This window comes from Talpa occidentalis, unplaced genomic scaffold (assembly GCF_014898055.3).
Source record: "Talpa occidentalis isolate TD23 unplaced genomic scaffold, MPIMG_talOcc4v2.1 talOcc4.12, whole genome shotgun sequence".
Lineage (NCBI taxonomy): Eukaryota > Metazoa > Chordata > Mammalia > Eulipotyphla > Talpidae > Talpa > Talpa occidentalis.
Genome location: NW_023601212.1, coordinates 57,408,806 through 57,427,344, shown reverse-complemented (window position 1 = coordinate 57,427,344; position 18,539 = coordinate 57,408,806). Strand labels below are relative to the sequence as shown.

Here is an 18,539-nt window from a genome sequence, read left to right as displayed (position 1 = left end):
ACCTATAAGCTCCTGTTCATCAGGTCTCACTACCTGATAACACTCATTTTCTTTCCCTTCACCTACTCAGCTGAAGGTGCTGAGGAGTGTGGTAAAAACAAGGAACTTCTGAGTTTGGGGACAGTCACAGAGAGTATTAGATCAGTACTTGGCCTTCTATGTAGCAAGGACAGGCTTCATCTTGGCCTAGATTTACGACAGGCTCAAATCCACTGGCATCAATGGTGCTGGGCTGTATGTGGGGATGCTCAGGGAGGTAGCTACAAGTCCAGTATAGGAAAATACCACTTGAAGCTAGGCAGTAGTGATAAGGCTTTCACAAGACAGTTTCTCTGATAGAAAGAAAGATCAAGAAGGTAAGTGTCAGAGGTGAGCAAGAGAGAAAATGCTAGTAGCTGAGCTTCATCCCTTTTCAATTCCAGAGAAAGACTGTAATTGATACCAAGGCAAAAATGAGTTTTGCCCCATGAGTAAAACCTTAATAAGTTCTGTGTAATGGAATGTAAGTTAATTCATTAAACAGTTTACCTTCATTTATAGGTAACACCACCACTGCCTCTCCCCAACAAACAGACATCTACCTAGTCAAGGGCCTAGATATGCTCCTTCCTTAGGGAGAGCCTCCCCTGAGAGCCCTGTGGACATTAGGAATGGTATGATTTCAAAATCAACATGTAGCCTCAAAACATTGTCAAATCATCACTGACTTTTAGAATGGTTTTAGCTGGAGCCTTGTCTGAAATTAAGGATTGACAAAAATGGGAGTCCTTCTGTAACAGGGGGGTCCCCAGGAAAAGGGGAGGTTCCAGGTTCCGTGTTCTGGCCAAGGAAAGGTGTAGCCGATCAGGGAGGAGGAGAAGCTGGGGAGGAGACTGAAGGAGCAAGCAGGATGGAGAGCAAGAAGGAGACCTGGAGGAGGCACATGGAGCAGAGACATGTGAAGAAGCTGCACTTGCTTCTTGGTCCTGGACTGGTTGGAACAGATATGGGGAGGTTAATAATGGCAGCTTTCATCTTGATTTTGATTTTACTCCTTCTATTCTAGTCATACTGGGGCCTTCTGCCCCTTTCCTGTGGGTGCCACCAGGAGGTCCCTTAGACTTGTGGCAAGCTTTCGGGCCTCAGTGGCCCTGCTTCAGGCCAACCCTGTTTGGCTGGGCATTTACCCACATGAGGATGGGTAACTCTGGATGCTTGATTTGGAAACTATTTTATCTATTCTTACCCTTCTCTTCTCTTTATTGCATACCAATTGTATTAAGGTTCCTTTCCATTAAAGGTCTTAAACATGAGAGTATGCTTTGTCTTAATGTGGTGGATGGAAGAACCTATGGAGAGCAGGCAGGTTTGGGGGTTCTGGGGTGCCCCTCACCCTGCCCTGTAACACTTCTTCCATGTTCTATATCTAGCTACCACATAACATGTAAAGGAAAATGCAGCCACAATTTAGAGTTCAAGCAGAGCCCGATTTTCCCAATGATGGCAATAGCTACCATTTGTACAGCACACTTACCTTTTTCAAATTGCCTTCATAGTCATTATCTCCTTATGAGGCTTCCATCATTCATTACTATGTGGGAACACACTGCTGACAACAAAGAAAGCTTTTCTCCCTCTAATGGCATATGTATCCCAAAGTCAGAGAAACAAGAGAAATTTCCAAACCTATCAGGATAGAGAGTGAGGATATCTAAAATTTGCCTCTCAAATGATCCTCATTTCCGGAAGCCACCAAACTTCCCTCTTCGGCATCTCTCCTCAAAACCAGTTTGGCCATCTACATTGAAAGGAGTTCAGACTTGATGATGAAAGTTGCTATAGCAACCAACTGCTAAATCTTGACTTTAAGAGGGGTTTCGTGCAAGCACAGGCTCCGACTGTTAGCTGTGAATTTTAAAGACCCCACAAGGGTGTTGGATGCCCTCCTAAGCTAGAAGTGTTACAGTCTCCGCATCTGCTGTGACAGATGGCGGGGAACACATGACGTGCCTGCTCTGTGGTAGTGTTCATAGGAATTCAATGGAAAGACATGTCATGGCTACAGAGAAGTGCCCGACTGAGATGGAGTGTGTCCACAGGCAGCCGTGCTGCTGGAGGGTAGAGACCCGGCAGGTGACCCGTGCGGGGCCTGAAGATGGTGACACTGGATTTGTGCTTGGTTCCCTGTGGGCTGATGCCTTGTGATGGCTTCAATCATTTTTCCATCTAAAAGATGAAGGATTGAGGCACAAATCTCATCTGAGGATCAAAGAAAAACCTGGAAGCTAGGGTTCCTTAGATACAACTGAACTCACCCCAAGCTCTTCATGAAGTAAATGCAGATCAAAGTTAAAAAGTCCCAAGTCATGTCTACCCTTCAGGTAACTGTTAGTGTTTATTTAATGGAATTGGGTGAACTTCCTCTGAAAAGGGAAATCTTTGCGAAATATCAGGACTTGGGCTATGTCTACTTGTCTGGTCTCCCCAGTGGTAGAGACTCAGCGGAGGCAGGCCCAAAATCAAACAGTCACTCAGGACTCTGGACCAGCAGACAGAGGAAATATGTCAAAAGTTCATCCTGAAGCAAAGTTTGGAATGAGTGGGAAGTCCCGATGGAGGGAACCAAACACGAGGTCTGTTGAGCTGCCAAATTGGGTTTAAAAACCATGGATGACTAGAGAGAAGCAGTAATTCAAAGGAAGGAAAGGGGAGGAGGTTAGATTGTGTCTGAAAAGCTGGACCTTGGCCCTTAGCAGCCTTATAGGCACTTCCACACAGTAGGGACTGGAGTATGGAAAGACCCGGGACAGAAGAATTCAGTAAACATCTTGGCTGGAGATTAAAACTTGGCTGGAGATTAAAACTTGATTTAGCTTGGAAGCTCAGGCTCTTTGCAGACCCATAAACGCTACATATCTTGAAAAGGGCAATGAGGGTCTGTAGCCAGAACTGATGGGTGCTACGCAATTAAGCAGGTATGTGAAACCTCCACAGTTGCCCATATGGCAGAACAAAGGCCTGGCATGAAATGCAGAAAGAAGTTGTTGGAACTAGTTAGTGTTTCTATCAAAACACACACACACACACACAACAACAACAACAACAACAAACAGACAATCAAACTTCCAGCCCCAACAATAAATCATTAGAAAGTATAGGAAAAGTCAACCTTTGGCTAGATCCAATTAGGGCATTAAATCATAGAAACTTAGAGCTTTGCTGTTAATCCAGCTTCACCATAGTCAAGCCTGGGATTACATCCTGGGAGGCTCTGGGAAAGGCTGTCAGTTGCATTTGGCAAAGGGTTTCCAGACATCATGCTAAGAGTTTTAGGTATATTGCATCCCTCAAATAGCATGTTGCTACAATGCAAGAGGGAAGCTGGAGTGGAAAATAGATCCTGTTTCTCCATATCACCTTTCAGAGATTTCTAACATATTTCGAAGATATGTGTAGCCACTTTCTAGAAATTGGGGTGAGGGATGCATAAATAAAGTGGCCCAGAACAACACTTTTTCTTTCTCTTTTTGTCCTTTATCTCCTTCCTTCCTTGCTGTTTTACTTTTCTATAGCTCCTATGTAAGCGTGCCACACACTTAATGGTTACAAACATTAATTTGCGTCTTACAGTCCTAATGGTCAGAAGTTGGACTCTCACTGATACTCACTGAGCTAAAATCAAGGTGTCTAAAGGGGTATGTTCTTTTCTGGAGACTAAAGGGGACAAATCTGTTTCTTGGCCTTTTTCAGCTTCTAGAAGCCACCTACATTCCTCAGTTCATGCTCGTCCCTCTGTTTTCAAAGTCAGCAATGACAGAAGGAATTCTTTCCATATCATCTCTCTCTGGCCTCCTATTCTGCCTCCCTCTTCTACATTCAGAGACCCAAGAGATAACATTGGGCCCACCTGGGTGATCCAGGATTACTTCCTTATTTTAAATCACTCTCTCTTTTTTTTTTTTTTTTAAAAGATTTATTTATTTATTTATACAAGCACTGGGTACAGTCAGAAGCACGGGAGGGTGAGAGAATTCACCAGAGCCAGAGCGGGGAGCAGAGCAGGCAGAAGGACCGAAGCACACTGCTGAGGGGAGCAGCGGGCGGCAAGAGAGGTCTGCGGCCATGTGGGATCCTCCTCCGGTGGCCGGGGAGCAGCCGGGGATTGAACCGGCGCTGCAGAGGCTGCGGTCAGCTTCGCAACCCAGCACTCAACCGCTGTGCCACTGGGGAGGCCTTAAAGCACTCTTAATTCATCTTTACCAAGCAACAACAAATTCGCTGGTTCTTGGGATCAGGACACAAACATCTTTGCGGCCCCATTATCCTGCCTACCATACCTGGTGCTCTGGACCCTGTGTAGGTGATGTGTGAATACTTGCTTAACTTTGGAACAGACAGGAAGGATGCCTGTGGAGCACTCCAGGCACCAGAGCTTGCTCCTTTGCAGTGACTGAGTCTTGTGTTGTGTTTGTGTGTGTGTATGTGTGATAAACTATACATGCACACTTGCACAGTTCCACCCATCCCTGTGGGCAGACCCCTCAGCATGGCTGGGAAAGCACATGTCCCAACACTATGACATTTCCAAGTGAGTTAGCTGGAGGATTGCAAAAATAACGTCAACTTGACTTGCAGCCAATTCCCACACTCAGCTCTTTGGAGAAAGACTCTAGGATGAAGTGTGGGAGGCGAGAAAGTTTCTTACTGATGAGCGTGTGGGATGACCACCTCATCCCATGTGCACAAAGAAGCAGGGCGGGAAGGGGGAGGGTTTCCAATTCCAGCATTAATGAAAATAAATATCTCCACAGCACCGTTTCTCAGCTGCTACCCAAAATGAAGACGTTGCACCCTAGTTCTACAGTAGGGTTGGGGTTCTTATTTATAGTCTCCTTACAGGATGTTCCAGTGGGAAATACGTTAATTGTCACAGATATTTGAAAGCCCCTAGTAGAAAAAGGGCTTCCCAGAGTAGTTTACCAAGGATTAGAAAAGAGACATCTGGAAGGGGCCACAGAGGCAGTGGGCTTCTGTGCAGATAGGAAGCTACCTTAACTTCCGGCACAGGAAGCTGTGATGCTCAGTAATGGTGGTTGTTTAAATAGTTTTGAGTAAAAATTCATTGGATCTGACATTCCTGGGGAAATTAGGCAAACTCCTCTCTTTGATTTCAGGACAAACAGAACACAGACTCTGCTTGAGGCCTCAATAGGATGCTGGGCAAGTCATGTAACTCCTTAAAAAGGGTCTTTCTCTCCAAGACCCCTTCAAACTTAAAACTTCAGTCTCTTCCTTCCACATGCAATTGAAAGTGTTTCTTGTTCTCTGAAACTTCAGTAGAATATTTCAAGGCCCACCAGAGATGATGCTTCTCTCAGAAGTGAGTTTAAGAACTGAGATTGTCCCACAGTCTCCTATTCCAGTTCACCACAGGGCCCAGAGACAGCTCAGCTTTATGGAGAGATGCACCTCTGAGATGAGATGAGCCCTCTTTTCTTTCTCCGGAGCACGCTGGCTTTTGGGCATAGTGCACAGCCCATCTGTTTGGTTTGGTGTTTGCCTGACAGCGTGGGAGGAGCAGCAAGTAAGCACAGTCTTAGACATCAGATGTTTAAAATGCTGTACTTTCTCCTCCATATGGGGGCCCAAAATCACTGTGATGGGCCCACGTAAAAACAACTTTTAGACCTAAAAAGGTGAACTTCAGATGTTGCAGTACCTGTGACTCCCTCTAGAGGCATAGTAATAGATTATAACAAAGGTGAGGGCTACATCTCTTGGATCCAACCTCTACTAAGTCTATCCTGCCCCTTCAGAAGAAGCACCTCTTTCCCTTTCCTTCTCCCTCTGTCTGTCTGTCTCTGTCTCTCTGTCTCTCTCTGTCTCTGTTGCTCTCTCTCTCTTTCTCTCTTGGATGATATTTCACTTGGGGGTCTCAGATAGGATGTTAACACCCATCCTTTGTTCTAAGGCATCATGCTACTTTTCTGGGAAGGGTCTATCTGTGGTACTGAATCTATGGAAAACATCTTTATAAAGACTACTGTATATGAACCCCTCCCTGCTCCAGAGAAAATGCCAAGCAACCTGGAAGGGGGGGGGTCCATGCTCCCGGGTATCTTGGAGCTCAAGGAGGACTATGAGTGTCCCTGGACATCATGTGAATCTGGACCCTCACTCAGGGAAGCTCCAGCCCCATTTGATAATAAAATAGCCTAAAAGATATCCAGACCCTTAGTTCCAGCATCTCTCTTCTGAGATTTATCTGAAGAAAATAACTTCAAATGTGCTGTGCATTTAGGCAGAAAGGTATTAATTTTAGTAGTATTTGTAAAACTTAAAAATTTAAAGCATCTTAAATGTCAAATAATAGAGGACTATTTAAATGAACTATGATATAGACATACAATGCAATACCAAATGGCCATTAAAATTAGGTTATGGAGGATTATTTAATGGTTCTTGAAAACTCTCATGATAGAATGTTATGTGAAAAAAATCAGGGAGACCCTACCGGACTTAGTGTGCTTGTGAGCCTCTAAAAGTCACGCACTGGTAAAAGACCGTAAGGGAGAACATTAACATTTTACAGTGATTTCTCCAGGAGATAGATTATAGATGATTATCATTTTCATCTAATAGCGTTTCTATATTTTCCAAGTTAAAAGACTTGTAGAAATAAAAAACATATATTAAAAAGTCCAGTTCCTGTAGCTGATACCCCAACTGGATAGCCGATGGGCTATGGAGGACACTGGAACTGACTTGTCTGGGCGGGGCTATTGTGAGCACGCTTCCAAGGCTTCTGCCGGAAAGAGACCTCGCTATTTAAGGTAGCGTGCTCAGAGGGTCAAACACACACTGGTAGCTGGTATGGTCTGGGCTCCCAATGGCAATAGGGTGATCAGGAGGGTTGCAAGGGAGTGAGTGATCACAAGAGGCATGAACTCTGACAGTTACCCGCTGCCCGGTGATCCCGCCTACCAGTTTCAGGGTCGCATTGATGTTCACAGGGGTCCAGGAGGCGCCTGGCACAGAGGTCCATGGCCCAGGGCCCACTGGAGTTCTGCTGAGAGAAAAGCACCACTTGGGCAGGGTTCAACCAGTCGCTGGCATCCAGTTGGCTCCCCTCCAGCAAGATGAAGCGGCTCCCTGCAAGGGGAGAGAGAGGAGGCATGCCGAGTGTGCACAACACACACACACACACACACACACACGTTACAGAAGACGGTGTCAGAGTTGCATTGCAGATCAGCCCCAATCTGAAGTCATCACCCCCACTAGTCCTTGCCCACCATGAGCCCCTAAGCAAGGGATCAGCAGAGGGAGACTCAGCCACCACACCATGACCTCCTGCCATCTTGTCTCCCACTGCCTTGCCCCAGCCCATCCTCCAGGGAGGACCCAAGGGACACAGGAGCAGAACGGCTCTGTGATGGTGTGGCGCTGTTCCATCAGACCCAGCCACAGGCACTGGCCCTCGTCCAAGGAACAGGGACCTGCTGCCTGTCTTCACTTGCCATGAAATAGCAGGGCCTCTAACACCACACAGTCGCCACATGTTGGCAGCCTTCGGCAACCCAGAGAACAGACATTAACAAGTCAATTAGGTGCTGTGGGCTTTGCTAACTCAGGGACTCTCAGAACCTATGTTACTCCCCCATTCTATTGGGGTTCCCCTGAATGAAAGTAGTTATTGCTTCAGAGCTTCAGGCTTGTAGCAAGTCACTGTAATTAGGGATTTCTCACCTGGGCACATCAAACCAAAAATGGCTAATCCTTGAATGCCTCCACTACTCACTTAGCTCCCCCCGACTCCCAGGCTGCAAGAATCTTGCTGTCTACCTATGGCCAGAATGCCCTGTATTTTGCTACAAAAATAGGGCTTATATAAAAACAAACAAAAATAGAGAATAGGAGTGGGTACAGAGAAGAGGAGGCGATTTGTTCAGTTTTTTTTTTTTTAAGCCTGTTTCATGCTTTCATCTGTGGACAATCCATTTTGTTCTAAACCTTACTATCTGGGTTTATTTGTTTTCCTCACTTGTAGTCATAGGCATCAGCGACCCCTGGCTTCTCTATATCTTCCTTGCCCAACCTGAAAACCTTTCTCTTAGGAGAGGAAGTTGCAACCTCAGAAGTGGACTCACCATCAGCAATCAGGTGCTCGGGGACGTGCAGGGTGATTTTGACAATGAGGGGGCAGCTGACGTGGGAGGAGCACACGAGGCCAATCACACAGCTGGTGATGCTGATCAGCGTCAAGGTGGTCTTGTTCACAGGGCTCCGGGGAGATCCCACTGCGAGCAAGACAAAAGCAAAACCCATGGTGGTAAAAATACTGGCAGTGAAACTCCGCCTTGGCCCTTTGTTGCCCAACTGGGCAAACAGGGGAGGCAGCTGGCAAACCTAGCCAAGGCAGGTAAGCTGGATGACCTTTTTGACCTTCATCCTCCCTGAGCACCAGGTCATCCGTAAGAGTCAGAGGGGACTTGGCCAACCAGTGACCTCAGGGACAACAATGGTCAGCGTGAGCCCTCTGCACTCCGCCTGGGCCAGGGTCACAAGTCATAAGGAGCACATTCTCTTTCTCCACACTCCTGCCTGAGTGCTGACCCTCACCCAAGGGTGCAGGAGTGCTTGAAGCCCAGGAGTTAAGTCCTTGCACTCCCAGCACTGTTCACAGGGGGCGTGCTCAGAAAGCAGCCCCTCCACTTCTGGAGCTGAAACTACCTGAGCTTGGGGAGTTTGCCTGCACCCTATGGAGGGTAGAGTCCTACCAGGTGACTCTCACTGCAGGGTCTAGACAGGGGGAAGACAGCTCTGTATGAGTGTAGTGGAGACAGCCGTCACACTGCAAGGCTCTCCCTAGTCTTGCAGTCTTTGGGGTTAGGTTATAAATGGATGCTTAGTGAGTGAATAACAATGCAGGGGAATTAGAAACACTCCCAGGAGGGTAGAAACAGGAATGGGAAAAGACTATTTCGATGGAGTTTATTTTCTTGTTCCTTTGTTTGATTTCATTTGTAGAGAAGATAAAATGGCAGTAAGGAGAGGCCCTTTCACATGGAGGCAAAACAGATGTGGAAAGTCAGAAAGTAAGACAAGTTGCCAACAAAATGTGTGGATCCTTTGGAATTTTCTTGTGCTCTATGTTAAAATTTAATACTGATGTTAATGAAAGGCATCTTTTAAGGTAGACGGTGTGCTAAGCGTGTTGTATGTTTCAAGACTATAGGTAAAAACACCTGTTCCTTAAAGTAATAAATCTGAGTCTGTAAAGTATCGCCCACCTTAGAGATAAGGAACATACATATCAGTGAGAATAACCTCACAGTGGTAGAGGACACTTAGGTAGTGTGAGCAGGCACCAGGCACCAGTGCTCAGGGTTTTACAGCGCTCCTGTCATTTAACAATGAACATAATCTCACAAAGCAGTTCCCACAGAGGAACAGGGAGTCAAAAAGGCCAGCAGACATGGCCAAGTTCAAGAAGCTACTAAAGACTAGAGCTGGGATCAAGATACAGCCGCTGAGGCCATGGTCCCCAGACACAACACACTATCAATCTCTGGTCCAGTGGAGTCTTTGGAACCGCTGTTCTCAGGAAAGGGGGTTGGCTTTTGGTTTATGTCTGTTCTGGTCTTCTATGGGCTCATTTCTCATGGGCAGATCTTCTGAGTGGATATGTTGGGAATAGCTGGAAGGGACTCAAAGGTGGCAGGCAGCTTTGGGTCCTCTATCCCCTTCTACTTAGAGATTTCTTCTCATGTAATTATTCTTTCAAAATGGAATCTGCTTCCTCACACTTACAGCTCACCACCTGTAGCCCAGCCCAGCCCTGAGTGGCAGATCAGGCATCCTGCAGGCATTCAAGTGCAATTTCCAAAACTGGACCCTCCACCTTCCCTCAAACCTCACTCCCTTCCTGGCTCTTTTGTCTAGTGAATGGACTTTTAATGACTTGGTTTCTCAAATCTGAAAACTCCATCATGTCTAACTCTCCTTTCTCTTGCCTAGGCTACAAATTCTCCATGCCCAGGGCCATTAAATCTTTTTTTTTTTTTTTTTTTTTTTTACTTTGTGTCCAATATTTCTCTTGCCTGCACACTCTCCATCCGTCCCTACCCTATCATCTCACCTCTGGACTATGGCACCTGCTATTCACCTGGCCTCCCTGCCTCAACTTCCCCCTCCTTCAACAATCCCCCCACTGTTTCTGGGGGGGTGATGTCCTTCCCCAAGCAGAGTAGGACAGAATAATGCTTTAAAAGCTTCCCATGAAACCACCTGAACTGTTGTGTTCAAGTCCTTGCTGTCCAGGTCACATTCTCTCTGGCTTCGTCTGACATCCCACCCTTATTTCCTAAGCAACCCACAAATCTGCACCTAAAGCTTCATTCTAGTAAACTCTTAACTGCTCTCTGACTAGACCATTATCATTTATGTCTGTGACTTTGCACACATTATTTCCTCCTCCACAGGATGCCATTTTGTCACCTTGTCAACTTGGTGTACACCTACTCTTCACGTCTTGATTCAAACAACATCTCCCAGTAAACACTTTCCTGAAAGCTTCAAGAACAGATTCTCACTCAGCCCTCGGCGCACGCTGCTGTTACAGCCCTTATCACAAGTGTTGTCACTGTTCTCGTGCACTTGCCACTGCTCTCCTGTGATTGCAGAAACTCGCCACTGATCATCTTGTCTCTCTGGTTCTTCTGCATCATCAACCCATCACTCAGCATCTCTCCTGATTACAAAATTGCAGTGGTTCCCTGTAGAACTGGTTTCCTACACAACCAAGTGCAAACTCAGAAAAAAGACATAAATGTGGTCCTTTGGTAGCGGTGACCCTGCACCATGCCTACTATCCTCTGGGCCTGTATATTTATACCCCAGACTACAGCTGCCATATTAAATTCTTTTGACTTGCTCGAGCAATACTAAGTTCTTTTGTGCCTTGGAGGCTTTTTGTATTCTGTCTTCCTCTACTGGGATGCCCTTATCCTGGATTCTCTTCTTTAAAGAAATTCTATAGATTGTGTACAGCCCAGTTCTAATTATTCTCTCCTTTTGCCTCCTGCTGTTACCACACAGAATTAACTGTTTTCTCTTCTGAGTAGGCCTTTTAATTTATTTATGTTGCTAAGTTAAGTCTTATCAGTGTGCCATGTTTCGACCACTGATGACAAATCCTGAGCCATAGCAGGTGGGTTATAAAATGTCTTGCTGAAACGATTGATGTTTCCAATTCCATTCAATAAACATAAGCATCTATTCTTGGCAAATCCTTCACTGGGCGCTTTGGAAAAATAAATGAGACATGCCCATCCCTAAGAAGCTTACCATCTAGTTAATGACAATAAGCAGCAGATGCATGAAGAGAACTGCATCTCAGAGGAATACTTCTACGTTGTAAGGAGATGCACTGTGGGGGCAGACATTTGGCCCCACTGATTACTTGAGAAAAATGACAAGAAGAACTTTCGTATTGATATCAGGGAAGCTACAGAAACTAAAATAGAGGAATTAAAGGCTTCTTCGAATCTCTGGGAAGAATCTCCTCAGTATGAAAGGAACTCAAGTAGAGGTAGGAGAGAGTCAAAATGTGGGTGTCTTTGGAGGGCTGCTGACTGAGGATGGTTTGGGGAAAGTGCTACTGAGCACACCACAAGGTGAGGTTGCTCCAACATCCTTCACTGTATCCAGGGGATACAGTGTCCAATATTTTGTGTTCAGGGTCCCTCCCTGTCCACAATTCATTAAGATGGGTTTTAGGGAAACCTGAAGCTCTTCTGTGGAGTGTTCTAAGAGTAACACCAACAGGGATTTCATAGTGCTCTTCCAGCTAAGAAAAAAAGTACATTTTAATATAAAATAATAGTGTCAGGAACCCTATGTGTCAGATATTACCCATTCAAAAAGTGAAGAAAGTAAGGCTCAGAAAAGTAGATGTCCTTTTCCAAAATCACACAGCAAGGAAATGGTGAAGCTCACTGGTGCTTGAACCTGGACCTCCTTCGGTGATGATGGTTAAAGTAGCAATGTCATGGGTAGTGGCCCCCACAGCCACCTGAAGTCACTAAGCATCAAGCTCTAGTGGCACATTTAGTTTCTGCATGGAAAGATACCTCTGTCAATGCTGACTTGGACCCACCAGAAGAAAGGAGGGGACTTGAAGGCTTGGGGTCCTAAAATTCACTTAGGCAGGGACTAAAGATTGAATACCATTATGCTTGTTTTATGGGCAACAGATTATTCCTCAACTTCCCCACCCCCAATGCCTGCCTAGTTCAATCCTAAGGCCTATGTAGCCAGGTAAGCAAGAATATATGCTGTCCATTTTTCACCTATAACACACTTTATCAACTTTATTTCCTGTATCTAAACAGCAAAATATGACTCCTGAGTCTTCCAGAAGGAATTGAGAGTCTTCTGACCAAGAAATAGCCTTTCAAACAACTTGGAAACTCGTTTGAGAGTGCCATTATCTGGGAGAGATGATTCTCTGAAATTTTCCACTCTGAGCTCTTCTTTCTTCCTTAGGAGGAAACACCAATTGTGGTCCAAGAGTTCTTCTTGCAGAAACTGCAGAGCCCCCACTGAGTCCCCATCGGACCTAGCATCCCCTCAGCTCCTGCCTTCCCCAACCCTCAATCCCCAATCCTCCCCCTTTTGCTCCACCTTCCTTCCTACCTCTACTGCGCCTCCGGCTCCGGGAGGGGTCAGTGTAAAAGGTCAGTTGGGGGTCATTCTCAGCCTCAGTGCCAGAATCACCTTCAGGGTTCAGGAAGGCAGATCCAGCTGTAAGGAAAAGGAGCATGGCTAAGAGATTGTCAGCTCTGTCTTCATAATAACAAATTATCATTTGCTCAGAGAATGGGCTGACTGACACGCTGAGAGGAGTAGCCCTGGGGACTGGGGCTTCCCGATATATAGATTTATAGGAGAAGTAGAGCTTAATGTGACGGCAATCCCAGGGGTCCTGCTCCTGTCACCCAAGCACCTGCTCAGGACACCCATTCAGGGCAGCTACCTGCCAGAGCGTACCTTCATGATGGAAGGTTGGAGATGTGGAAGGCAGATAGCCCAGTGACAGGTCGTGATTCTGGTTGTTTTAATATGAGAATTCTAAGGGGCATATAACATGACATTTTTGTATTTTTTTTCCTGATTCTAAAATAATTAATTAATGTGAAAAAGAGAAGAAAAAGTAAAGAAAATACTCAAAATAAGCACAGAGCAACTTGATGTCCATCAAGTCAGAGGAAAACTCTGCTAACAGTTGATGTATATACTCTCTATCTTTCTCAGATGCAGAAACTGAAAAAGGCTTTTAAATCCCTCCTTATAAATAGCATTCTGCTGTACCTTCTATCTTGCAGTCCCATTTTTTCCATTTAATAGATGGGTGGACAACTATCCAAATTAGCACATATAGATCTATATTATCACCTTAGATTGCCACATGTGAGCCACTGGACAGTAGACAGATGTGCAGGTAGTTAACTAATTCTCTACTGATGGACATTTAAGCAACTTCCAATTTTTCGCTCTTTTAAACAAAGATATTATGAACAGCCTTTTACACATATCTTTGCATGTTTTCCCAATTATTTCCTAAGGGAAAAAAAATTTGTTGTTGAAATTATTTGGTCAAAAGGTTTGCATGTTTGGATTTCTGGGTAAGGAGCTCTCAACAGGCTTCCAGAAAGACTTCCAGGATACCCCTCTAGTCCTATCTGAGAGCAGGGATTGGAGATATTAATGGCCCTCTCTCCCCCCATATTCAGGAACCCTCAGACAAGCCTTAACACCCTAACATCACACATTATACCTCTTGCTTTGTTGTTTATCCGCTTTCTCTGGCTGCTGGAGGTGTGGGAGAGCAGAGTGGCCTGCTGGTGGTTGGAGTCCACGGGGCTGGTGGCGATGATGTTATCTTTGTACTTGTTCATCAGAGACAGCTTGGCATTGTCACTTCCTGTATAAGGAAAAGTCAAGGCAAAAATTTTAACAGAAAAGGCCAAACGAAAGTGAGAACAGGGGAATTTGCATGAACCAAGTAGATGGAGTTTCACAGAATTGAAATATAAAACCTTTAAAGTGAGAGCTTGGCAGAGACTGAAATATTCCTCTTTGATTTCTGGGGGAACACAAATTTATAAGAGATGGAGTGAAGTAAGTGATTATAACTGCTTCCAATTCAACCAATTTTGTATTGATAAGGTCACCGTGTGTGGCCCTTTGACTAGACACAGATCACAGATTTCTTCCTTTTGGCCAGCACATCTTTTTGAAAGGATTTGAACTGAGTGTATTCAGGCAGAACATGCACTTTCTTGTTCACCACAGTCTACACCATGCCCTACTGTCTGACACCCAGCTACTTTACACATGCACCTGCTCCCTGAATGCAACTGAGTTTGTGACCCCAGGCTACTTTACACACTAACTTTGTGGACCTGGCACTATGACAGGTGCTATGGAGAATATGAGATATTGAAGTCATGTCCCATATTCTCAAGGCGAGATTCCAGACTGTAAATCTTTTAAGGGAGTGACTAGTCATATAAGATCACTTCTAGAAAACAAACAGAATGGAAACCTCTATGATGTAGTTTCACTGAAATTTCATATATCTTCATATTCAGTATCAAAAATGTCTTCTTCAAAGATAATTGGGTGGTTCCTTGAAAGATCACTGCCCTGGGGTTTTATCTGCAGATTAGTTGCTTATTTATAGGCATTTGAGAGAGACAGGTGGGCTACTGAAAAAGACAGATACAGTCGTTCCCGCTCTGCATTTTGTTGACCCCTGTCTTATTCAGCTGGATTAGGTCCAAGTCTCTGCCACCCAGTATCTCTCCACTGACACACAAAGCATCTGAGGTCAGACAGCTTGATTACAGCCCTTTACTTTCTTTGAAGAAGTACTTCCCTCGTAAAGACCACAGAGGAATGGAGAAGAGAACACAACTAACACGCCCCAGGCCAAAGTCTCAGGAATCATAGCAAAGAACGAAGACCTTGGTCCCCTCTACTTCAGTGGCTACTTAAATTGCTTAAGAAAATGTGCTGTATGTATACAAACATCTCAGACACACATGCTGCTCCTTCTTGCTATCTCCTTATTTCCCAGCAGATTGTTCATTATATATAAAAAGGTTCTAACCCACTCTTCTGTTGGATGGAAAAAAAAATCTCTGCTTCCCATGCAAAGTGGAACATGTGCTTTCTTGTTCACCACAGTCTACACCATGCCCCACTGTCTGACACCCAGCTACTTTACAGATGCACCTGCTCCCTGAATGCATCTGAGTTTGTAACCCCAGGCTATTTTACACATTTACTTTGTGGACTAGGAAGTGGAGAGGGATCCAATTTACACTTGCTCTTCTGATTTCCTACATTAGAAAACAGCTCCCCTTACGTCAGGGAAAAGCTGACTCTTCCTGTCCACCTGGGAAGGGGCACGGGCACATCCTCCTATATATGATAACCAGGCATAAAATTAGAAAACATCTGTTCCTGAGCCACTCCAGAGGCTCCCTGCGAGGAAGCACCAAATTGGCCCTTGCGCTCCCCACCTGGAGTGAGGTCCATTCCTGTCTTCTCATTGCAGCCTTGCAGGGACTCCAGGGTGCGTGTGACCTGGCTGGCAAAGTCTTCCCCTCCGTTCATGCACTCCCTCTGCAGGTGGTGGCGCAGGTCAGTGATGTCATACTCATAGCCATCCAGGATGGGTGTCTCCCGGATGCTCAGGGTGCCACTGGAGTTGTGGCCCTGAACGCGGGCGTTGCGCAGACTCTCCCTGCCATGCCCACCGATCAGCACTGACGGGATGTAGTGAATCTCATTGGCAGCCTCAGCACTGGCACTCTTCTGGGGTTGGGGGACACGGCGGCGCTTGCACCAGCGCCGGCGAGTGTACAGGATCATCACCAGGCACAGGATGGACAGCAGCAGGGCGATCATGCCTCCCTGGGAAGAGAGGACAACAGACGCGCGGGGAGAAAGGTGAGTTTACCCACAAAGAGATATCGCCCCTCCTACCACCACTCCACTCTCCATCACTCATTTATTAATTCATCTATTAAGGCGCAACAAGCACTTAGAGCAAGCATTGCTCAGCAGTAGGACAGTCTGCTGGGGTCAGTGTTTGAGGTGAGAGAAAAATGTACCTGGGGTAACCAATGCATTGTGGCTCATGATCCATGGTTGCTGCTCACTTATCAAACATTTTGAAGAAGAAATCTTACAGTGTGTGTGTGTGTGTGTGTGTGTGTGTGAGAGAGAGAGAGAGAGAGAGAGAGAGAGAGAGAGAGAGACAGACAGACAGACAGACAGACAGAGAGAGAGATAGAGGAAGAGTGAAGGGAGGGAGGGAGAGATTTCAGCTGCAGAAACAGGGAAGAGGTCAGTTTGATAGAGCAAATCAGTGATATACAAAGCTGGTATTGGCCCAATTATTGCCAGTGAGCTGGCATCTGGTTCTTCTGCTTTCAGCTCTTACAATCAATTATACATATACCCTATCACTGACTAAACCAAGAATCAGGGAGTCCTAAAATTCCAAATCTTAGACTCCTCATCTGTATAATGGAGAAGCCACCCCTTGGCAGGTGGCGGTAAGGAATAAGTTAGGTAACTATGCAAAGTGCCAGACAGAATCACGCAGAATTAGAATTGAAGCCATCCGCAGCCTAAACCCAAGTGTCTCCATCAGAGTAACTGCTCAACAGGGGAAGGCCACTGACTAACCAAAGAGAAATTTACATTCATCAGGAATTAATATCAGGTGTTGGGAGGATTCTCATGTCATGTGTGAACATGTCTTTGGAGGTCACTACTGCTTTCAGAAACAGTTTCCTCCTATTCACACAGTCTGGAGTGATGCTTCCGTTCTTGTCACATCTCTGGGGAAGGAACTGGACCCATCTCTGTGGTTCAGACTGGTAGAGGAGTTTCCTTCTGGACTTTTCTTGTGCTCCAAGGCTATCCTCTGGAGCCATTACTAAAAAACCAGCACACAACTCAGTGGTCTGTCAGAGGCAAGAATGCATGCTCCAGGAGCCTGAACATCTTGCTCTGTCATCACCCTGAACAGGGTTTGGCTGGAAAAACTTGCAGGTGTCTTGCTGCACTGCACTCAGTGGGCACGAACCTCCCCACACACCATCTATAATCACCCCCTTTATTTTGATCAATATCCCTCCAAACCTGTTTTATTAGGTCAGGGTGTGCCAAAAGGTTCTACTCTCAACCTTGGGTTTCAATCACTGCTACCCCATCACAGAGGCTAGATAAAGATGAACCCCCCATTAATTCCCAGGGGACCCACCTATACAAGACCAGGTCATTTCGTCAAATACATTAAAGGGAGCTTTTTTCAGTCTCATAATAGTGATGCTTTGGATTATAAAGTTCCTCTCCCCATAAATTTTCCTATTTATCCTCCCTTTCCCACCATCACCCTGAGAAAAGGAGGTCACGAGCTCATGCATACACACACACACACACACACACACAGTCACTTTCAAACATGCAGCACAGAAGAGCTGAGAAAGAAGCAACTGAGTCAGTTGCCAAGTGACAGGTCCTGGCAGGTGGCTTGTTGGTGACATACAGAGCCTCCTGATTTTTCTTTCATCTGCAACCCTTCTTCTTGGTGAAATTTCACATCCAAGTGCAGAGAAAGTGTAAATAGGAAGCTGCTCAGGGTATGCTGGAGCTAGAAGTATTCCAGGTCGTGGCTCAGCGCCAGCCCCCACCCACTGTCCTTGGTCCCTCCCCACAGCCTCTACACTCAAAGCCCCAAAAGCACCCCCACACAGCACCTCTGGGGCACCCCCACACAGTGTTTCAGCCAGTCCTGCACCCAGAGCAAGTGCTGGAGTCCAACTCAATAGGTTTGGGGCAGATCCTTTATCTCAGTCAGGACACTATCCTCTCCTTCACCCCAAATTGAAACTGCAACAATAGGTAATTAAGCCACACAGAAGGAATAACTTCCCGAGTGAGAGAAGTTGTCAGACATTGAATTAGGCTAGTGAAAGGGAGAGGTAATTTTATTCCCTAAAGAGCTGTAAGAGGAGCATAAACATCAATCTCCAGGAATGGCTTAAGCACCATCCTTCCTGCTCACACAGAGGTTTTTGGGCGCTCTTTCCTCATTTCTCCCTAATTCTCCCTTCAGTTGGTCACGAGAGGGTCATGGCACCAGGAGGACACAGGTCCTTTCCCCATGTCATGTAGAAATAAACTGAGAACAGTTGTCAATGTGGAGAACTTACTGTGCATCAGACAGTTCAAAAGGCTCGAGATTTTTCGCTCTAAGAGTGGGACTATCTATTTCTTCCTTTTACATTTGAAAGGCCTAAGGCACAGAGGTGAAGTCTCCTTCCCAAGGTCATATAGTAAAGGAAGGAGAGGATTGGAACGGGAACAATATGACTCTCAGCATAACTTATGGTTTTAGGTTCTAGCCAGGCCAGTTGCTCTGAAGGAGCCACCACTCCCTGGACACTGAGGGATGGCTGAAGGGCTCAAAGATC

At 45.8% G+C, this 18,539-nt stretch overlaps 1 protein-coding gene across 2 annotated transcripts in view; it reads right to left on the bottom strand.

The window, feature by feature from the left end:
* ASTN1 (astrotactin 1) overlaps positions 1 to 18,539 on the bottom strand; it is a 315,040-nt gene that overhangs the window by 163,733 nt on the left and 132,768 nt on the right. The window contains exons 3-7 of one of the 2 annotated variants that reach the window (XM_054693451.1): positions 15,573 to 15,966; positions 13,820 to 13,966; positions 12,679 to 12,786; positions 8,130 to 8,279; positions 6,964 to 7,131 (exon numbers count right to left, since the gene is read on the bottom strand). In XM_054693451.1, the coding sequence (XP_054549426.1) occupies positions 6,964 to 7,131; positions 8,130 to 8,279; positions 12,679 to 12,786; positions 13,820 to 13,966; positions 15,573 to 15,966 (967 nt within the window). Of the gene's footprint in view, positions 1 to 6,939; positions 7,132 to 8,129; positions 8,280 to 12,678; positions 12,787 to 13,819; positions 13,967 to 15,572; positions 15,967 to 18,539 lie in introns of both variants that reach the window. The other variant, XM_054693450.1, reaches the window with a different exon arrangement.